The sequence below is a fragment of the Haliotis rufescens genome, unplaced genomic scaffold, assembly GCF_023055435.1.
Source record: "Haliotis rufescens isolate VD_foot unplaced genomic scaffold, xgHalRufe1.0.p SCAF_28, whole genome shotgun sequence".
Lineage (NCBI taxonomy): Eukaryota > Metazoa > Mollusca > Gastropoda > Lepetellida > Haliotidae > Haliotis > Haliotis rufescens.
Window position 1 is genome coordinate 312250 of NW_025963979.1, and position 20294 is coordinate 332543.

Below are 20294 nucleotides of genomic sequence, written 5' to 3' on the forward strand. Positions count from 1 at the left end.
TGGATGTGGCTAGTCGATACAAAGAGGCTGAGCCATTAACTTCGAAGGATTCAACAGAAGTAGCTAATGCACTGAGTCGCATATATAAACGCGGACCACTAAAATGGCCTAAGCTATTTCAAGTAGATCCCGGTCGCGAGTTTATGGGATCGATAACAAAACTGTTAACAAAGCACAATGTCGAAATCAGGCATGGTGAAAGAGAGGCCCACCGCAGTCAAGCTATCGTCGAAAGATTTAACAGGACATTAGCGGAACGTTTGTTTGGCTATCAGTATGGGATCGAAATGAAATCGGAACGATTGAGATCAACTGAATGGGTGACACGATTTTCAGCCGTTGTATCAGCGCTGAATAATGAAGTAACGAGATTAATAGGGAAGAAACCATCCGATGCTATTAAAATGAAATCCGTGACTTCTGAATCTTCAGCACCGAGGAGAGGCAAAGAACGAAAACTTCCGGATAGAGTAAGGGTAAGATATTTATACCAGGCAGGTGAACTCGAAGGAGGCCTACGTCGCGCAACCGATCCCATATGGTCCCTTAAGACGTATAACATTAGTCGATTGGTTTACGAAAGAAGGAGAGCCCATTCTTTATTATCTTCAAGATGGACCGGGTAGGGCATTTGTACGAGAAGAGTTGTTCATAGTTCCCGACGGTACAGTATTACCACCATAACCATAAGCATAGGTAGTTACACCATCATTATCAATCCATCTCTTTGTATCTAAGGGGGATAATGATGTCTTGTTCATTCTTAATCCATATATCCTATGATTGTAACTTCTTAAAGAGTTCATCTCGTGTTTGAAAGTTCTACCGTTGAATAATTATTCTTTATACTGTTCGTGTTTGATGTGCTTTTTTACCACATACAGTGAAGTCTCGTTAATCCGACACTCGTTAATCCGACAATCGGCTTTATCCGACACTAATGATGGGAACCGATTAAATCAGTGCTATTTAGTCCCGTTAATCCGACAATCTCGCACTCCGACTCCGACACACCTCATTTGCAACAAATTACCGAAATCACTCATTAATCAGTCTCGTTAATCCGACACAGTGATCAGCGTACTCCGTGGTCATCTGCCCGCTAGTACACAGCCTGTGTTTTGATGTGAGACGAATCGGCTGGTATCTGCATATTACAACGGCTGCAGAGATAAACTTGCTTAACAATCAACAATTACTGCTTTAAATAAAGAAAACAGGATAATTCACATGCTTAGATTACCTCAATCTTATTATAATCAGATACAAGTTCTCGCTTTCGACGAGGACATCCCATTACAAGTCATGTCAGAACAACCTTTCGCGAACTATGACCTACCAATGAAGTGACCAACAGGAAGTCGACGTTAGCCACTTAGAAAGCAGCTTTCTTAAGCTTTGGGTACCAGTTTCAAAGTTGCGACTTCCATTCCAGACTATGCTTTTTAAAGTATTTTGAATCGGTCATACTGTCCGTAACAGTTGTTTTGTGTTAAACTTTAGAGGTTGCATGATTAGAAAACATATTCCGCTAACAATGTAACATAACAATATGAATATTTATTTTATATTTTTTATTACGTGTTTGAATCCTTATCTATCGTGTAGTTGTCCAATTTTCGATCACGAACGTTGATACTACTAAATTTCGTTTATCCGACATACTCGTTAATCCGACATAATCATATGCAACCATCGATGTCGGATTAACGGGACTTGACTGTACTTCTTAACGCCCTTAGCTTTTCTTATCTCTCCATTATCGGACTTTTTATAGAATACATCTTAGGTCTTAATCCTACATACTCCGCTATAGGGGTCCCAGCACATTCATCCTTTATCTTACCGAATACCTTTTTATTTACTACGCTGTGCAGTGGATTATCTTTTGGGTAATCGCTCGTGTCGTACATATCTATTTTTTCTGCCATATCTTTATACACATCCTCAGTTTGTATTTCCATCAACAAAGAATCTGTGTCGGTATATAACACCTCGCATCTATCGCCGTATTGCTTCTTAAGTTCGTTGTAATAAAAGTCATACATTAAGTGTTTTGACAAGTCGAGAATACTCATACCGACGTACACCGGTCTGTTGAATTTTATATTACTCTTCTGCATATGCAACGCGGCTAAGTCGTTATCGAATATCTTGCTTCTGTTAAAAGCATGACTGGCTATAAGTTTCCTGAGTCTTTCTTCCTCATTAGATCTGACTAAATTTAACATCAACACGCTTCCTTAGATTCTCCATAATTTTACCAAATACTGAGTAGCTACTGGTAGCTATCTTTCTTAAATCTGTGTTCAACCTTATATAGGGCTCCATCCATGAGCTTTGATCGAACTTTAGAACTCTGTGTATTTTCTTAAGTTTCATACCTAACGATAGATATAACTGGAGATTTCTGTAGTGAACTATATATTTTGTTTTATCCATCAAATTTGGTACGAGTTTTTCTACGTTAGCTAACCTACTATTACCCATCAAGGAGCGTTGATATTCTGACATCCAATCTTTATTAACCATTAATCTTTCGGGAGCTAGCGGATAACTGTTATGATCTTTATGTAACGAACTAGGATATTCCAAGTCAACTTCTAGTATGTACCCTTTATTCGCATCATTATTATGGATATTATGGATATCATTCACTACGATATCATCAATCCACTCAAAACCACCCGTGGGTAAAGGTTGACTCATAGCCCATCTGTACAAATTGTTAGCGTCGAGATATAATATGTGCGTGTCGGGTTTACTCGGATCATATCCTTCCACTAATTTATTATTAGCCTTAGAATACCTTTTCGCTGCCATCGTTATACCCCCTCTTAATCCTTTATCAATTAACAAGTGCATTTTGTAATCTGGGAGTAGTTTTAGTTCTACGCCGGTCTTCTTCAACAATGCATCCCACGATAGTACGGGACTGGAATAGTACCATGCCGGGTCCAAGCCGTATTTTTTTTTAAACATGTCTTTCTAAATATCTCGAATATATCGGCGAGTAACAGTACATCCTTTTTTAAGTAGAGATCGTGATAATCGCCTAAATTCTTACAACCTAATTTATCCCAGACCGTCCCAGAGCGTGTTCATAATCGGCATCTGTTATTTTAGATTCTGTTAAGTTACTATAGAATGATTCGAGGGGTGGTAATTTAGTTTTGTCGAATCTAGACCAATCATCCATATATTCGTAAGGATATACCCCTTTTCTCAGCAACAAATGACGAGTTATCTTATCGGTATATTTATTTGTTATTGCAAAGTCATCGGGATTGTTCGCATTAGCTAAATTGTCCAGGGAAGATAACAGAAACTGTACGGAGTCTATGAATCTAAGCCCATTACTTTGCTTTATTCTAGATTTCCCATCCTTGTCCCTATAATGTATAGGTTTAGTCAACAAGAACGATATGTATTTTTCCATATTATTAGGAATGCCCGTTAAACCGCCATCGGTCTTTGAGATAGCTTGCATAATGAGATGTGAATCGTATCCCCTAAGGTTATGAAACACAACGGGGATGGGTATTGTTTGAGAATTCATTTTTAGTTTCAAGTTAAACTCGTTATGAGCGGCCCCCCGATAATTACCCGTAACGTGGCAATGATCTCTTACGGAATCCCCATCCAGGGGTTTATTACAAACATGACAACTCGTTGACTTCTTATAGGCCCTCCAATCATCCCTCCTCATACACATGGGTTTCTTACACGATAATTTTTCCCTGATTATTCTCTCTTCATTTTGTAGATATTCTAGGAACTTTCCCGCTGCATCGGGACCTCTGTAAATCACGGGAGTGTTTGTTTTCTCATCATACCTTACAACTATATATCCAAACCCACAAGGAATATGTTCTTGAGTTTTGTACGTAAAACTACTATCTTGATTATTATGGTTGGTATTTTCTATGGGTTTGATAAGCGCTTCGAAGTCGGCGTAAATTACGTACGGTACTGGCATTTGATTACAATAATGTTCAAATTTTAATATATTTTTTCCCTCTTTAGGCATATCGATCCTGATAGCGGTCTGTCCAACACCTCTACAGTCTTCTTTATGCGCTTCTAATAGATCTTGTCTGCTGTACCCATGTAGGCATCTTTCGCAGAAATATTTCTTTCTAGCATGTTTAGTTTGATCGTATAATAGCCTGTTTAAACTCCTTATCCATGTATAATGATATTTACCATCTTTTTCGATCAGAAATGAATTGATTCTGGGAATATGTTCCGGAGCGGAGCTTATCCTGTGTACAACAATTCCTTTAGAATGTCGGAAAACATTTATAGCTAAATTATTTTGCTTTTCCACCTTATCAATTTGTGATATTGGTGTAGGTTCGTCTATACCATCGAAGTTGAGTCCATCGTTTTGGGGATAGCTAGAAGGTCTATCCGGATGCTTGTCTATGGGGAACAATGCAGATCTTATCATCATTCTTAAACAGTCATCAGATTTATTTTTTACGTTAATTATGGCTTTTTTCTTCTTATAATACGGGGGTAAATCTATATAAGATCCACCTTTGAAGGGCATATAATTTGCTATATATAAATATAAACTATTGATTTTATCCACACCCCAACCCGAACCTCTATTAGTCCAGCGTTCTAAAGTTTCCTGTATCCGCTGAATTGATGTATCTAATGATGCGTTTATAGTATCGGATTCGGTTATAACTTCTTGATTGCTACGGAAATATGGTTCGGTATATTCGGTGCTATCGTCTGTGTTACTTTTACTCAATGACATTTTAATCGTCAGCTGGTATTTTATACTATGTAAATCATCTAACTCCTCGTTAATTTTACTCCATATGATGGGCTTAATATCGTTAACATCCATGTTGGAATTAATATCCATCTTCCAACCTCTTAGATATTTACCAACATCGGAGGATGTGGGTACAAATATTAATTCTTGTTGTTTATTCTCAACATCATTATCAATATCAACATTATTATCATCATCATTATTATCTAGTAAAGCGATCAATTCAGCTCTTTTCATTCTAGAATAACCTCTCAGCCCACTGTTTCTCGCTCGAGCTTTGAGTTCCCTAACAGTCTGGGGTTTGTTGTATTCCAAACCGAGTAAATCAATCAATTCAGCTTTTCTCATTCGAGAATATCCACGTAGGCCACTTTGCTTTGCCATAGCCTTCAACTCTCTCACAAAAACCATTGTGGTTGAATGGTATATGCAAAATGAGACAAATGTCTAATTTCATATATCTAAATACGTATTCTCCCCAACCTATTCCTCTCATTGATGTAATCTCTCTTCCTAGCATAAATAATCTGGTTCCTGACCCTATCAGCACCGTGTTCCTTACATAAACAATAACGACCTTTGACCCCTATCCCACATACAGAACACGTATAGTTTATGTTTCCGCGCCTGATGTAATAATTGTGTATGCCGCAGTAAATTTCAACACAGCGTCGGTTACATAGAGTCGTCTTACCCATGAGTGTAAATATGCAATTATTCATGGTTATACATCTATCATATCATTTGTCTAAATGCAAATCACATCTACACTATTGAGATATTGATTAGGCTATTTATAGATTAGCTAACTAGGTCATGGTTTATGCATAGCCACAGCTGTCACTCTGACTTATGCGTAATTGTATAGCTGAAAATCAATAGAGCAGTCAATCCCATAATCACAAATGTGACCTCGTGGTTCTTTTGTTCCTCTGATGGTGTATAAAACTGACTCATTGTTGGTCTCGGTATTGGGTCTAGTTTTTTCCCATAAACGAGGTAGTATTCGTTCATGGCAGATTCGACATCCTTAAACGTTTGAATTGAATGTCCTTCCTTAAGCAGTTCTTCATGAATAAAGTCTAATCTCTTTATTCTCTGCCGCGTATATTGTGACTGGGCTGCTTGGAGTTGTTCCATTGCTTCGTTATGTCGTTTACATTCCTCTTCAACTTCATACTAGAAAATAAAAAAATACTCCCCGAAAAAGCTAGAGCATTAACAATAGCTCCACCGACCATCATCGCAATTGTTTGTTGATCTGCATCAGATTCTTTGAGCATTTGTTGGATGAGTTCGTCGCATTCCATAATGTAATACCTAAGGAGATATTTAAGTCTAACATAATAAAATATGACATATGCAATACAACCCGTAATAATGAACTGTTGCGAAAGAATGATGATTTCGAACCACATTTTATGTCATATTAACCGCTAATGTTCAATTTGCTACATTTTGCTATATTTTGCTACATTTTGCTACATTTTGCTACATTTTGCTATAATTTTGCTAAGCAATTGCATAAGCAGCTGGTTGATCGGTTTTTAATACGAGTTTACAGTGCTTTGTTGCCGCTAACAGTTTTCTGACTTTATCTCGTTCGGGCTTGGTATAAATGACATCATTTTCGCGTAAACATTCCTCAAATGAATCTCTGTCTTTGCAATGAAACAGGGCTACCCATTTGGTCTGCTCTCTGAGATCTTTCAGGACAGAGTTGTATTTTTGAGTAAGTACCCAAACGCTATGTTGAGTATGCCGTCCGGAGAATGCTAAATACGAAAGCATATCTTTCTTTTTGGTGAGTTCTTTACTCGCACTGCAGTCGTCTATTACGAAAAGGGTTGATTCTCCTTTGTATGTTTCGTGACATTCTCGGAGGCACTCTTGTAAACGATCGCCCGGATCGACTCTGTGTACCCCGTCGTCATTCATTATCCAATCTCTCGATAAGTATGTTTTATTAACGCTTATAGTCGGACACAGAATAATAATATGATCGAAAACGTCCCGATAATGACTTTCTAAAATATCTAGAATAAAAGCTGTTTTTCCACAACCCATTTGCCCGCATATGATAGCGCAGTGCGGATCTTTAGGTAAAAGATTATTAATAGATTGCTTGCACGAATCGCCCATTCTGTATATTAAGTTGCGCATCCATAATCACGTACAAATATATGTTTAATTTACCAGCCGTTTCCTGGAGCTTCGTTATCTGTATGGTGACACCCTCGCTAGCATTTTCTATTCTCCTCCCACTGCCGTGTAGTTGGTCATCGTCTGTTGTTCGCATGTCGAGCCATAGCGCGTATTTCTTGGTGAGGTATTCACCCATCGATACACTCCCGAGGGACAGATCTTTCAGGACCACGATAACTTCCGGTGAACGTTTTATAGAAGGAAGTTTTTTAATCTCATCCCACTGGTGATACGCTAGCATTCCTTGGCTATATAGTTGATTAGGAACGCCCTTGATAGTCAATTCTACTTTTGTAATCTTGGTATTGTAGAACTTCTCGGTATTTCTTTTAAACGCATCAGAGGGGTCCTCGAACAACATTAAAATACCTTTCAACGACCTCGTGGGAACGTTTAGATTGATATTCCACATCGTATCATGGTATCTTTTTTGTCCCTCGTGATCTTTCGATGTCGCAGCAAGCGATCGTACAAAATGGCTAAACTTCCTGTATAATGGTTACGAATTTGTCTGGCTAATTCGGGATCCGTTATCATATCGTACTCCAGAGAGATATTGTCAATGGAATAGCTAGCATCTTCACCACCGGTTCTGATTACTCTACCGTAGTCATTAAAAGTGAGTTCGTATTCTAACCTATCGCCTAGGGATGCTTGATAAAAGGGCATGTGGGAATCTAGTAATTCAAAGTCTAGGGGAATATAGAATCGGTTACCTAATGCGTCGGCAACGGCCTTATCTTTTTCGTTTGTATCAACACCATTTTCAGCACCTACGCGCAGTTTCAATGTGTTCTTATTACAAATACCTTGGTACTGTAAGTTTTCCCGCTCTTTATCCGTTCTCCAGAGATCCATGTAACTATGTAAAGTATACATCGCTATTGTCGATACTCAAAACCTCATTACCGCTAATTTTAATGGCGATTTTCTTTACGATAGCACGACCTATGTTCTGAACGGGCTCCCTGTTAACGTCGGTAGAAGTCAAAATAATCGTAAATGCTAGTCGGACAGTTCCCGGAACTTACACATCGTGTGCATTGAGATTAGGAAAGCGAACCAGAAGCGTTTGATTCTGATCGATGGTACTAGGGTTATTAGTTATAGTTACAGACTGACGAATTGCTTTGACCCCTAATGGATCTCGAAGTCTACGTTGTGGGTTTAACTTGCGTCCGTATTGCGAAGACATTGTTATATTGAAAACATGTACCCTATGTTTAATATAAACATGACTGATTTTGATCTAGATACCTTTGATGACTTTGATAACCAGAATCCAATCGAAGATACTGATGAAACCAGCTTTATGAATTTTAACGATGAACTTTTACAATCAACCGTCAATGATGAACTTTTGAAACTATCCATCAATGTCAATGATTATTACGATACCTTTAAAGATGATAGTCCTATTGTTCGTGACTATTCAAAGTTTACGATAGATAGTAAAGGAATATTGCGACTGCGTGGCAATCCGGATATTGATCTTATGCATTCTCGTACTCGTAAGCCCCTAGCCTTGTCTACGATAGCCGCTAAACACGGTATCAGCACTGTTCGTGATAAATTAGGTTTTGTAGACTACTCATGACTTTCCGTGAAGACTACTAAGGTTCTAGGGACTGTGCGGGAAGAACTCAGTAACACAGATAATTTGGAAGCAGCCTCGATGGTGGCCTCGAACGGACTCGGAGAAATCTTAGATACCTATTACGATAATTCCATGTTACAGGTACCATCCTCGGAGTTTAGTATTAGGGAATTACGAGGTCTTGACAAGGCAATGCGAACAATGCAGGGAGAACTCATGAATAATACGGCCAAGATATCCGAAATCGACAAGCATATAGCTTACGAGAAAGCAAAACTTGAACAGGCGGGCGATGAATTCAGTAGACGCCGCGTAGCGGAAAGATTGCGTAACTTAGAAGACGAAAGATCGGCCCGCATCGAAGCAGCTTCCAGTAATAGAAAGGCACTTCGTTCGCAAATCAGTCGAATTCGAGAAACTATCGATCAAGTCCTCAACGATGACACTACACTGGCCGATAAAATTAAAACATTGTTCAGAGAACAGGGAATAACCATTGCCAGTATTTTAACCGCGTTGGGATTTATTATATCGACTTTGACTCTCGCGTTAACAGGTGGCACAGGTGGTGGTACAGGTGGTAGTACATCGCCTACGTCGGATGGTATAAAAGAGTGGATAAAAAAGCATTTAAAAGCATTAGGTTCAGCACTGGGAAAGCCCGCTGAGAAAGCCGCGGCCGCACTTCCCGGTATAATAGGGAGTATTGTTTCCTGGCTCTTGAATTTATTAGCTAAGACCACCACTTGGCTTAGTCAAAACTTGTGGGCACTGATCATAGCAATTGCAGGGCTGTTGTACGTATACGCTAAGAACTATTTAACCAAATCAGTTCGCTAAGAACTATTTATCCAAATCAGTTCGCTAACCAAATCATGAGTAAACCAGCCGAGACTCCACCTAATACAAGCGCTGTTTTTTCATCGATATGTTGTTGATTTTTAGCCGCAATATATGGTGGCACTTGTGCGTTAGTAGATGGTTGAGCGATAGTTGGTGTTTGAGGCTTGACTATTCCCTTTTCGCTCGTGGTTGTTTGCGATATTAATTCGACGTTAACATCTGAATTAATACCTGGTTTTTGTTGATCAGTAGCGATAACAATTTTATTATTATAGCCTATCACTTGACCGATCTTAAGGTCCATATTACTCGGAGACATGTATAATCCCGGCGCATAAACGAAGTCCACTTTGGATTGAGCGTACTGTAATACATCTTGAAAACGCTTTATAGACGATGGTATGTCAACTGGTGAATTAATGGCGTCCTCTACGTTTGCGACAAACTGTTTTTGCGCATCGAACGCCGTCCCAGTACCGATAATGGACGTTCGTGTTTGCGATTGTGCTCCGAGAATTGCCCATACATAAGTTCTTATCGATTCATTAAATCTTACAAATCCTGGGTTAGTAAAATTATTTTCCGTTTTATCATTAAGAAATTCATTCCAAGTGTCATCGTTCAGTTGTACAAATTTTTTAACAATATAAATAGACCCACTCTTAAAACTCATATTATCCCCTCTCCAATCGTTACTATAAAGTTCCCAGCCTTTATACCAATGACTGGTTTTAATGATCATATATTCTTGTGTAAAGTTTGCTGGTACTCCTCAACTTATTAAAATCAACTGGAAGTTTATTAAGTTTTTTATATACATAATCGCTTTCTTCTTTGACGGTTATTTTTTCCTCTGCGTAAGGAACACCTAGACCATGGTTTGCTCCTTTAATACGCCAATCTTTACTCGTAGAAACATTAAATTCCTGACAAATATGCTCATACGCGGACCTATCATAATTATTATTTGTGGAATTCCACGCTCGATCCTGCGGTAACGGAGCATTAATTTCTTTAAGTATACGTCTAATCTGATAGTACACGTGAAATGATATAACAGACTTATTTAGCATAAATCCTGGGCATTAACAGATACGCCACATCCCGTTGTGGCACACCATACGGCAAAGTTTAACTGATTCTGCCAAAATTGCATCAGATTGTGAAACCAATCGTGCACCATTTTATCGCTAGTTGCCGTGACCCTGTACTTTTCAAAGATATCAGGGAATTTAACGAAAAAATCTGTACCATAGGAATTTACCATAATCGATATATTAGTAATGTGTCTTGATTTCATATTTAAGTTATGATATAGTATCATTGTATATTTAATATGTATGTTACACTCCCGGGAATAACAAATGGTCAGTCTATTGAACTGCTTCATACTATCGATAACTCGGATGGACAACTCGAAGTCGCCCTCTGTGACGTAACGTATTACCCGAGGTGGACCAATATAAGTGCTGCAAGGGGTAATAATAATGAGACAGAAATAAATGGTGAAAAATACATTATACCTGATGGGTATTACAGCGTATGCTCACTCAATGATGAATTTTTTAAGCCTAATGGAGTTAGTCTAACACAAAATAAGTCTAATGGGTTACTGATTTTAAACGCTGGAAAAAAGGATGTAAAGCTTTACATGAACTTAGCATACACACTTGGATGGAGAGGAGAAATAACAGTACTCAAGACATCAGATCAGAGACTCGATTTACCCGAATTAGTTCCCTATAAAGAGTTGTGCATCCATCTTGATCAGATCAGTACGACGGATAATATTCAACAAGAAAGTCCTTCAACTCTACTCAGATGTGTTCCAGTTAAAGATGAAAAATACAATAGTGGTAGAACGGAATCTTTCTCAACATTACAATATAAAAAATTAAAGCGGGGTATTATTTCAGACCTCAAAATTTCTATATTAGATGTAAAACACCAACCTGTACATATAGGATACTTGAGTGTAACACTCCATATTATAAATAATGGTTGATTCCATATTTTAGTTATGATATAGTATCATTGTATATTTGATATGTATGTTACACTCCCGGGAATAACAAATGGTCAGCCTATTCAACTGCTTCATACTATCGATAACTCGGATAGTCAACCTCGAAGTCGCCCTATGCGATGTAACATATTACCCACTGTTGACCAATATAAGTGCTGTGAGGGGTAATAATGAGGTATGGACAAAAGGAGAAGTGCGCATTATACCTGACGGGTATTACAGCGTATACTCACTCAATGATAAAATTTTTAAGCCTAACGGAGCTAGTCTCACACAAAATGAGCCGAACGGGATGCTGAAACTAAGTATTGGAGAAGAAAAAGTAATTCTTGCCCCGAGAACAGCAGACACACTTGGATTTGATTGGCGCATTAAATCAGTAGCAATACCACCCAATAGAACAATACATGGAGATAAATTACCCAATTTAGTTCCTTATAAAGAGTTGTGCATCCATCTAGATCAAATAAGCACGACGGATAATATTCAACTAGAAAGTCCTTCAACTCTGCTCAGAAGTGTTCCAGTGAAAGATGAAAAATACAATAGCGGTAGAACGGAATCTTTCTCTTGATTACAGTATAAAAAAATAAATTTCTGTATTAGATGTAAAACACCAACCTGTACATATAGGATACTTAAGTGTAACACTCCATATTATAAATAATGGTTGATGCATCAGGCCCTGGAACACTCAGACAATGTAATACAATTGCGCTTTCCGATCTCGGAGACACGGAAGGATTCGATAAACCCGGTAACAATGGTAAGTTATACGCTTTACACTTACAAGATAATGTATACAAGCGGTAAGAAGTTACATTCATGGGTAATCTAGAAGATTTAAGCGATGTTGACGTTAGTAGACTCCATAAAAACACTTCGTACAATATTACTCGCAACGGTGAGAATAAATGGACTATGGTCGAAGCAAACATCGAGTGGCTACTGAATATCGTCATTACCCCACCTTATGTGATGATGGGTAAGGGACATAATTTAACTAAGATAATAAATAGTGGTATCGTACTCGCGGCCTATATTCCATCAAAACGAAAAAGTGTGTTAGTCACTCCCCTGCCAGAAAACCCAGGTCATATGTTATATAGTCGTCCGGCCTTAAAAAATGTAAGTTTAAATTTGGTTACAGAATTCGATGATATCAAAGATAACTTGAGTGCAATACCTAATATTTCTACGCTTATTATTGAAGTCTTGTTCGGAGATGTACCGGAAGATGCCTTCGAAATATTACCAGGTCTATCGATTAAATGGCTCAAGAAACACGAGCGTCAACGTTGCAGTATTATTCATATCGGAGCATCACCCGTTGCAACTCTCGAGGGGGTCCAAATTATTAAAAGTGGTAGTATTTCTCTTACTAAGATATTCTTGCCGTATAATATACATTTGATAAGGTTGATGTATACTCTCAAAACATTTAAGCAAGACCAATTAAAGACTATTATATATTCGTAATATACACTATGAGTTTATATCCAGCGCTCGATGAAGCAATTGAAAAGATGGAAACTGTTGATGGATTTCGATTACATCAAATAAGCGACATAAAACATCGAATAGAGAAGGATAGGGAGTTGAGACTTGGATTGTATAAAAAGTATCGCAGAGCCGTGAATGCTCTGGACGGAGTTGACACCGCGCTTGTAGCAGCTGGCATGGGACTCGGTGTAGCCGGTGTCGGTTTACTATCAACTATAATCGCCACGCCTATCGTGCTCGGCATGGAAATAGCCGCTGGAGTCTCGGGACTGGCAGGAATAGCGCTAAAATTCATTTCTCGTAGGTTGCAAAAAAAAGCATTAAAACACGATAGTATTCGGATACTCGCCAAAGCAAAGTTGAACAGCATTGAGGATCATATTTCGACAGCAATGGTCGATTGTAAGATATCCGAGGATGAGTTTCGTTTAGTGCTGTCGGAACTCACCAAATACAACGAAATGAAGCAGGAGATTCGATCAAAGTCTCGTAAGACCAGTGGTATTAGCAAAGACGAGAAAAAAAAGTTCATAGAACAGGGGAGGCAACAAGCGCGTCAATTATTCCGTGCCAAAACCAAAGAACTTGTTGGAGATTAAAAATAGATTGCTTACTATCGTTTGATCACATTTAGACAAATGCTTACATACATATATATAATAATGGAGATCGAAAAAGCTATTAAATGGAGAGAATTACCACAAGGTTTTTATAATATCAGTGATGTCAAACCAACCAAATACGGTTATCAATTGTTTCTTATCAATTTACAAGAAGAGTGTAGTTATATAGTCTGGTCTCCTAGTAAAATGAACGAAGAACTTAATAAAAATGTTGAATATCGCTTTATCGCTAAAAATAATGAAGAATATTTTTATTACCATTTAGGCTCATCTAAAGCAATGATTGGCCCCAGGTATTGGTGAGCTAGAGCCAATTTAACTTAATCTCATGACTATCGTTGAATCGCATAATCATTTTGGCATAAAAAATGCCGCCTGTAGTAGCAGTATAGGTATATAAATCCGGCTCCAGTGGAAGTGGTCCAGAACCCCTATTACCTATACTACTAGTTTTCTTTGGACAAGCGTATGGTTTTGGCAGTAAGTGCTACGGACCCATTTACAGTACTACATCCAATCTCATTAAAATCAGACCTTTGTTCTCGCTATCGCTAAGCAAAGATCTGAGGACATCCCATTAAGGGTCACGTCAGAACGACCTTTCACTTACGAATAGATCTTCCCGTTCAACCTCACTCCAGCCTACTACAACCATCACTGGACACCCTACATTTTTGCGTCTAGTTCATCTCCAGAAGTCCTTAGTTGCAAAAGGGTACTCAAGGCAAGTAGTGAAGACCATCATTGAGGCTCATCGTACTTTGACCAAATCCTTATACGACCAGAAATGGAAAGCCTTCGAGGGATACTGCCGCAGGAGGTCTATCACCTCTCCTACTCAACAGCAAGTTGCAGAATATCTTCAGCATCTTCACTCAACCAGGAACCTAAAGGGTTCAACATTATCTACATATCTAGCAGCTCTAAATTTGGTCATCACTACCACAACGAGCGTGAAGATCGCTTTAGTCCCAGAACTTCAAGCTCTTCTCCTCTCTTATAAACTCACCCACCAGTCATCCAGATTTTGTCTACCCAAATGGGATATATACGCTATCCTCTGACACTTGACGTGAGTAGAATACAAACCGCAGGAAGAGAGAGACTCTCAAAACAGTCTTCCTCCTAGCTTTAGCTGCTGGTGCATTAAGGGTCAGCAAGATACATGTCTTGGATGTCAGCAGTATTTGATTTGAGTAAAACAACCATGGAAAGGTCCATTTGGGTCTGCGATGGGGCACCCAGGGCAACCTGACAGGCTGTTCACCATCCCCACTTTGGTCTCGATTCTACGTCCCGAGGATCACAAGGACATCTCACTATGTCCAGTTGGAGCTGTTTCCTTTTGGTTATGATCTACAATTCTCCGTGCCAACAACTTTGCAGGATTGCCCCAACCTCAGACATCGAATCCTCACGAGATGAGAACTGTTGCTTGCACGATGGCACTGCATAGTAACTGCTCCCTAAGGGCTATCATGGAAAGATGTGTCTGGAAGTCTGATAAAGTCTGCACCTCCCACTACTTACGAGATATCTCCAAGGGTTACATCACCTCGGTTCGCTAGTCCTGACTCTTGACAATTAACAACAGCCCATCAACGCAGATAGGATGCGAGTACCACTCACATGTACAACATGAATAAATAATTGAGAGCCACTCCTTTGTTTATATTGTACTTAATCAGGGTTTCCAGATCGAGGCTTCAGTGGAGAAGCAAAAAACTCATCTGTAGAGACATTTGTCTTCCACTACGAAGTCGCCGTTAGGCGTGGCCATTTCAGCAGTGTTCCAAACCCTTAGCTGCTCACCTCTGCCTTGAGCATGTGAAGTACCAGTATTGGTTTGAAGATCCTCATCTCTATATTGTTAATCGTTTCCTCATATAAGCGAGTTCTATCTTGCGAATGCCAAGCAAATGAGGCCTACGTCATTAGAGCTGTGGGTGAGTTTACTTGTAGAGCTAATTGACTGGAGCCCCCTTCGGGATTGGTTAAAAGTTGTGGTTGAATAGGTTACCATACTTCAAAACTATTTGGTCGTCATAGTACCATGTCCTATGCGAAAACACACAACGCATGTTATACCCAATGGCAATAGTTGTGTCGTAGTAGTGTAAAGGGGTATTCTCATGCATAGCGCAGTGATCCACCCATAAAATCTCGAGTATGTTTTAGAACACGAATGTGTGACAATCTTAGGATTGAAGCATGTTTAGCACCAGCTTCCTCGTGTATATCGCACAGTTATAAGATGAATACAGGCTGGGGTAATCTGCGACCCACCATCCAACCGTGGGATAAATGCATAGAGTGATGTAGGATAAGTTTAAAAATTTGTAAATTTTAGAGTAAATTGTGTATTTATTTTACTTATCCTATCTCACACGAACTGTGCCCACCCATCCATCCCCACATCACAGTTACACAGCCTGTCACCTCCAAGGTAGAGAGTGTCAGGTGATCAGCAAAAGTATGGCAAGCTGCACAAGAGATCCGGGTGCAAGACCTCATTGACAGGGTGGTTGCCATGGTGATGCAAGCAGTGTTTGGGTGAATGAAGCTTAGAAGCTGGAAACTTTGTTTGGGGACGTTTCCACACAAGGATCGGATGAAGAAGGATGAAATGAACAGAGTGAGATAGGATAAGTAATACAAATATACAGTATACTGTAAAAATTACAATTTTTTACTGCTATGGCATTTACTGTTTTGTAGCCAGTTGACTTGAGTGAACTGATTTTGTCACTGAGGCTGATATTTAGTACACGACTGACAGCCCTCTGTTTGTATCATCTCAATAAGATAAAACCTAGGTGATCATGATACACAGTAGCTGGCAATACCCATCATTGAAATTATTACTAAGAATATTATAGAATAACAGACTATGTTGTTCAATCTTATTTGCTCTTGTTTTTTAGTGTTTCCATCAAAATACAGAGACAAGCAAGTGGTGAAAAAGTCCAACGTTGCCACTATCCCTCACATCACCAACTTGGATCCTTTTCCTTCTACTAGCCAGGTAAACTTATTACTGACTGCATGAGTGAGACTTAAATCTCAACTCAACAGTCACTTTTTTAGTAAGACCAATTCTATTGGCTATCAAGGACAGAAAGTCCAAGGAAACTTATAGCATGATGTGTTGTCTGTCATTCGTATCTATTGATATTCAACTTGAATCTTAAACTTCAGAAAAATGTCTAAACCATACCAAATTGACATCATGGAAATAAACACCTTTTAGGTTTATTTTGGTCACCAGGATCCAAGATCCAAGTGGGCTTCAACATTGTTCGGAATATGCCGACTACTTCTTCCAACAAGCTGAAGGGATGTAACAATAGCTGTGACTATAACCTCTTTACTTATGCAGCCCAATTAAGTTATGACCATTTTGGTCACCAATGCCACTTAAACCTATGCTTGGTGACCCAAACTGATCTACTTCTTGTCACTTTGGCCACCGAAAAATAAACATAATTTCTTTGAATACTTTCCTCTATTTCATCATAGCCATAAGTTCCTGTTTGGGCTGAAATCACAAAATATTATTTTCACTGCTCATTTTCACTTCACATTTCTAATAGTTGTGAGGTAGACCATATCCTTCACACTAATACAACTGTGCATGCACAAGATAGGAAAACATCACTTTTATCCTGTGTGTCCAGATGTAAACAATCAAAACAATTTTAATCACATCTAAACACGTGGGTTTTTTTTCACACTGTAACTTCTTGAGATTGTCATAAAGACTAGAGGAGAATTTACAGATTACTGGAGTAAAGGAAGCAGAAACGATCTTGTAAGCAGTTAGTTTAGAAACGTATTGTGGGAGATGGACTCTCCCTTTCCATTGCCATCTGGTGTGTGTTCAGGGTGCAGCATTGATCAACTGATTGGATGCAAAGATGCCAAGCATGTGAAAGAGTATGTGTGCTTCAAGATGTTACACTGCAAACATCTGTCTAAGGAGGCTTGGGGTACCAAACCGAAAAAAACATCAAGGAATACTAGATTTTCAGTGAAAAAAGGTCTACCATACTTACTGCAGCTAAAGATAGGATGAGGTCGGATAAAGTATCTCTTCCTGGAAAGCATTCCTCCACTCAGAAACACTTTGTGATAATTCTGGGATGCAAGGTTCCACCCGCCCCTAGAAGGTGTGATCTCAGAGCCTGTCCCACAGTGCCTGTTCATCTGGTCAGTAAGCACTCATGACAGGAGAAATGTCATTAGTAAGCAGTCACAGCTGTCTCGCAAATTCTCTTCCTCCAGACGGAGTAGAAAATGCTCGTGCAGATGTTGCAAAGCTTAGCAGGGTCTGCGTTGACATACTGTTGCGCAGGACAGCCATCCTTTTGGCGAGAGCCAATACAGGGTGAGGTCAGGGGGGTGCAACTTTGTTACATACCTCCCTCGATACTGATACCCGTGCTTGTGGGTTTCACCAAAGTGGTAAATATCTGAGACCTGCATCACTTCCGTCTTTCCTCCCACATTAAGCTGACACGCTGCGATATAACTGGAAATACTGATAGAAGCGGTGTTAAACCCAACTCACTCACTTACTTCTTCGATACAGAAACTAAGCCTGAGGAACTTTTCAAGCCTAACAACAATTTTTAAAGTTATCATATCTCACACTTTGCATTTCACCCTTCTTCATTGATCCTAGAGTGGAAACTCACCTTGAACCAGCTTTCCAGCTTCTAAAAACACTGCACCCAAACATATCCCAGCTCTAACCAAGGTCACCACTATCACCAATTGCCATTGCAACACATAGACCTCATGCTGTCTGACCATGTGACCTGCCCTGCCCTGCCCTGCCCTGCCCTTCATATCGCTCTAGAATAGAGATAGGGTTTTTTCTGGAGGAGAATAAAACTTACTTCTTGAGTATTTGAGTTTATAAAGTTTTTGTTATGGATAAAAAGAAAAGGAAAGTGTGTGACGTGAGCTGTAGTGACTGTACAGGGCTCTTTTCTTGTTTTACAGATGTAATTTATTGTAGAGTATTGGGTATTGGATAGACCACTTCGCTGAGAGAGGAAGGATCAACAGGATCATCCAGATGGAATACATTGTTTGAGGGTTCGAAAGGATCGTCAAGTGCCTTCTTCTCAAATACGTTTTGGCAGCATCGATCGCAATTGTTGTTCTTCTCATCTGTGGATCTCCAAGCTCTGTTGACAGCTTTCAGCGAAAGTCGTTCACCACAGAGAAGAAAGTGATGTTGCAGGAGATCATCTTCTAGTTCTCGATCTCCTTTGCCAAGGCCTTGTTCGTTGGGTTTTGAACCCACACCTTCAAATCACCAACATGGTTTTGACTGCAGCGATAGCATGCCACACAATGAAGCAGAGACTCTAGGATATCCCGTATTGCCGACAGACAGCATTAACAGTGTTGATCAGTTGGACATGTTGAAGTAGTATCACCAATCATATTTTTTAGGTAAGGAATAAATGGAATGTGGAATCCATTACCTCACCACCTCAGCCGTGATGTTGGATATGAGCTAGCATCTGGATGAGGCCTTCTCTCTTCTCAAGAGAGTATGGGATGGACTCTGGGCTCCTTTGCCACTTCACCTGAAATTGATGCAGATGATCAGACACCCAGAATGAGTCATATGTCAATTGTTTAAGATAAGGAGTTGATGCAGGGTTTTACACGACGCTGATATGCACATCGCAGAAAAAGAATAAACTGTGTCCCGAGGGATGCACAATAATATCCATTGTACCTACATCAAGAGCAGGTATTGATGTCTGTCATTTCATCCATCAATCATGATCACTGTCCACTTGATCATTGATTCATTCCATGGTCTCAAGTAATTATCAAAATGTACAGTACACTACACCATTTCTATACTTTAAGGACCCTCACACTGTCAGCTATTACACTCTAAATTAATTATCAGTGGTCCTCACTTTTGTAAGTCAACGTAAAACCCTGAGTTGATGCATCTAGATATGGCTATTCATCAAACCCTTTAAGTGACTCTATCGGCTGCAGAGGAAATTGCGTTGTCTTTGGCACATGTGACATCAAACGAGGCTCATATTCGGTGGACAATTCTGCTTACACGCAACAAGTTTCTGAGGGACTGATGGATCAATTGTCACATTTCTTTGGTATAAGACATTTCTGCGAGACACAAAGACTACATGGTCGGTCTTACCTCCAAGATGCGTACCTTCATATGCCAATCTATCAGGATCATCAAAGGTATCTTCACTTATTATTCCAGTTGATGCACTATCAGTGGCGGGTTCTCTAATTCGGTTATTCACCCGCATCACAAAATCCATCACTCTAGTTCCTTCACTGCCAGGGGGTTTGTTTTTAAGGCCTTCATCAATGACTGCATTCAAGTTCATGCCATTCCTCGCACATCTTAGAGAATCAACTGCAGTTACACAATCTATGATGACTTGTCAATACTATACAACAGCGCCAGTTCATTGGAGCATTGTTCAACACCCAGGAAGGCAAGATGTTCGTTCCAAGGGACAGGTGGGTTTTGTTACAGAAACAGGTACCATTGGCACTCATACAGTTTCTTGAGGAGAGCATCTGCATAGCTAACGCCATGACAGAGGTTTCCGAGACTGTTTCTGCAGAAAGACCAAGATTCAACTGCCGACATCGTTACAACATCCCCTTCATTGGTGGCTTTGGGAGTCG

At 39.5% G+C, this 20294-nt stretch overlaps 1 protein-coding gene across 1 annotated transcript in view; it reads left to right on the forward strand.

Annotated features, from left to right (window-relative positions):
- LOC124117405 (cyclin-dependent kinase-like 2) overlaps positions 1–17085 on the forward strand; it is a 304230-nt gene extending 287145 nt beyond the window's left edge. The window contains exons 10-11 of the mRNA XM_048402623.1: positions 16514–16614; positions 16858–17085. Of these exons, the coding sequence (XP_048258580.1) occupies positions 16514–16614; positions 16858–16923 (167 nt within the window). The 3' untranslated portion in view covers positions 16924–17085. The remainder of the gene's footprint in view (positions 1–16513; positions 16615–16857) is intronic.
- Positions 17086–20294: the final 3209 nt, after the last annotated feature.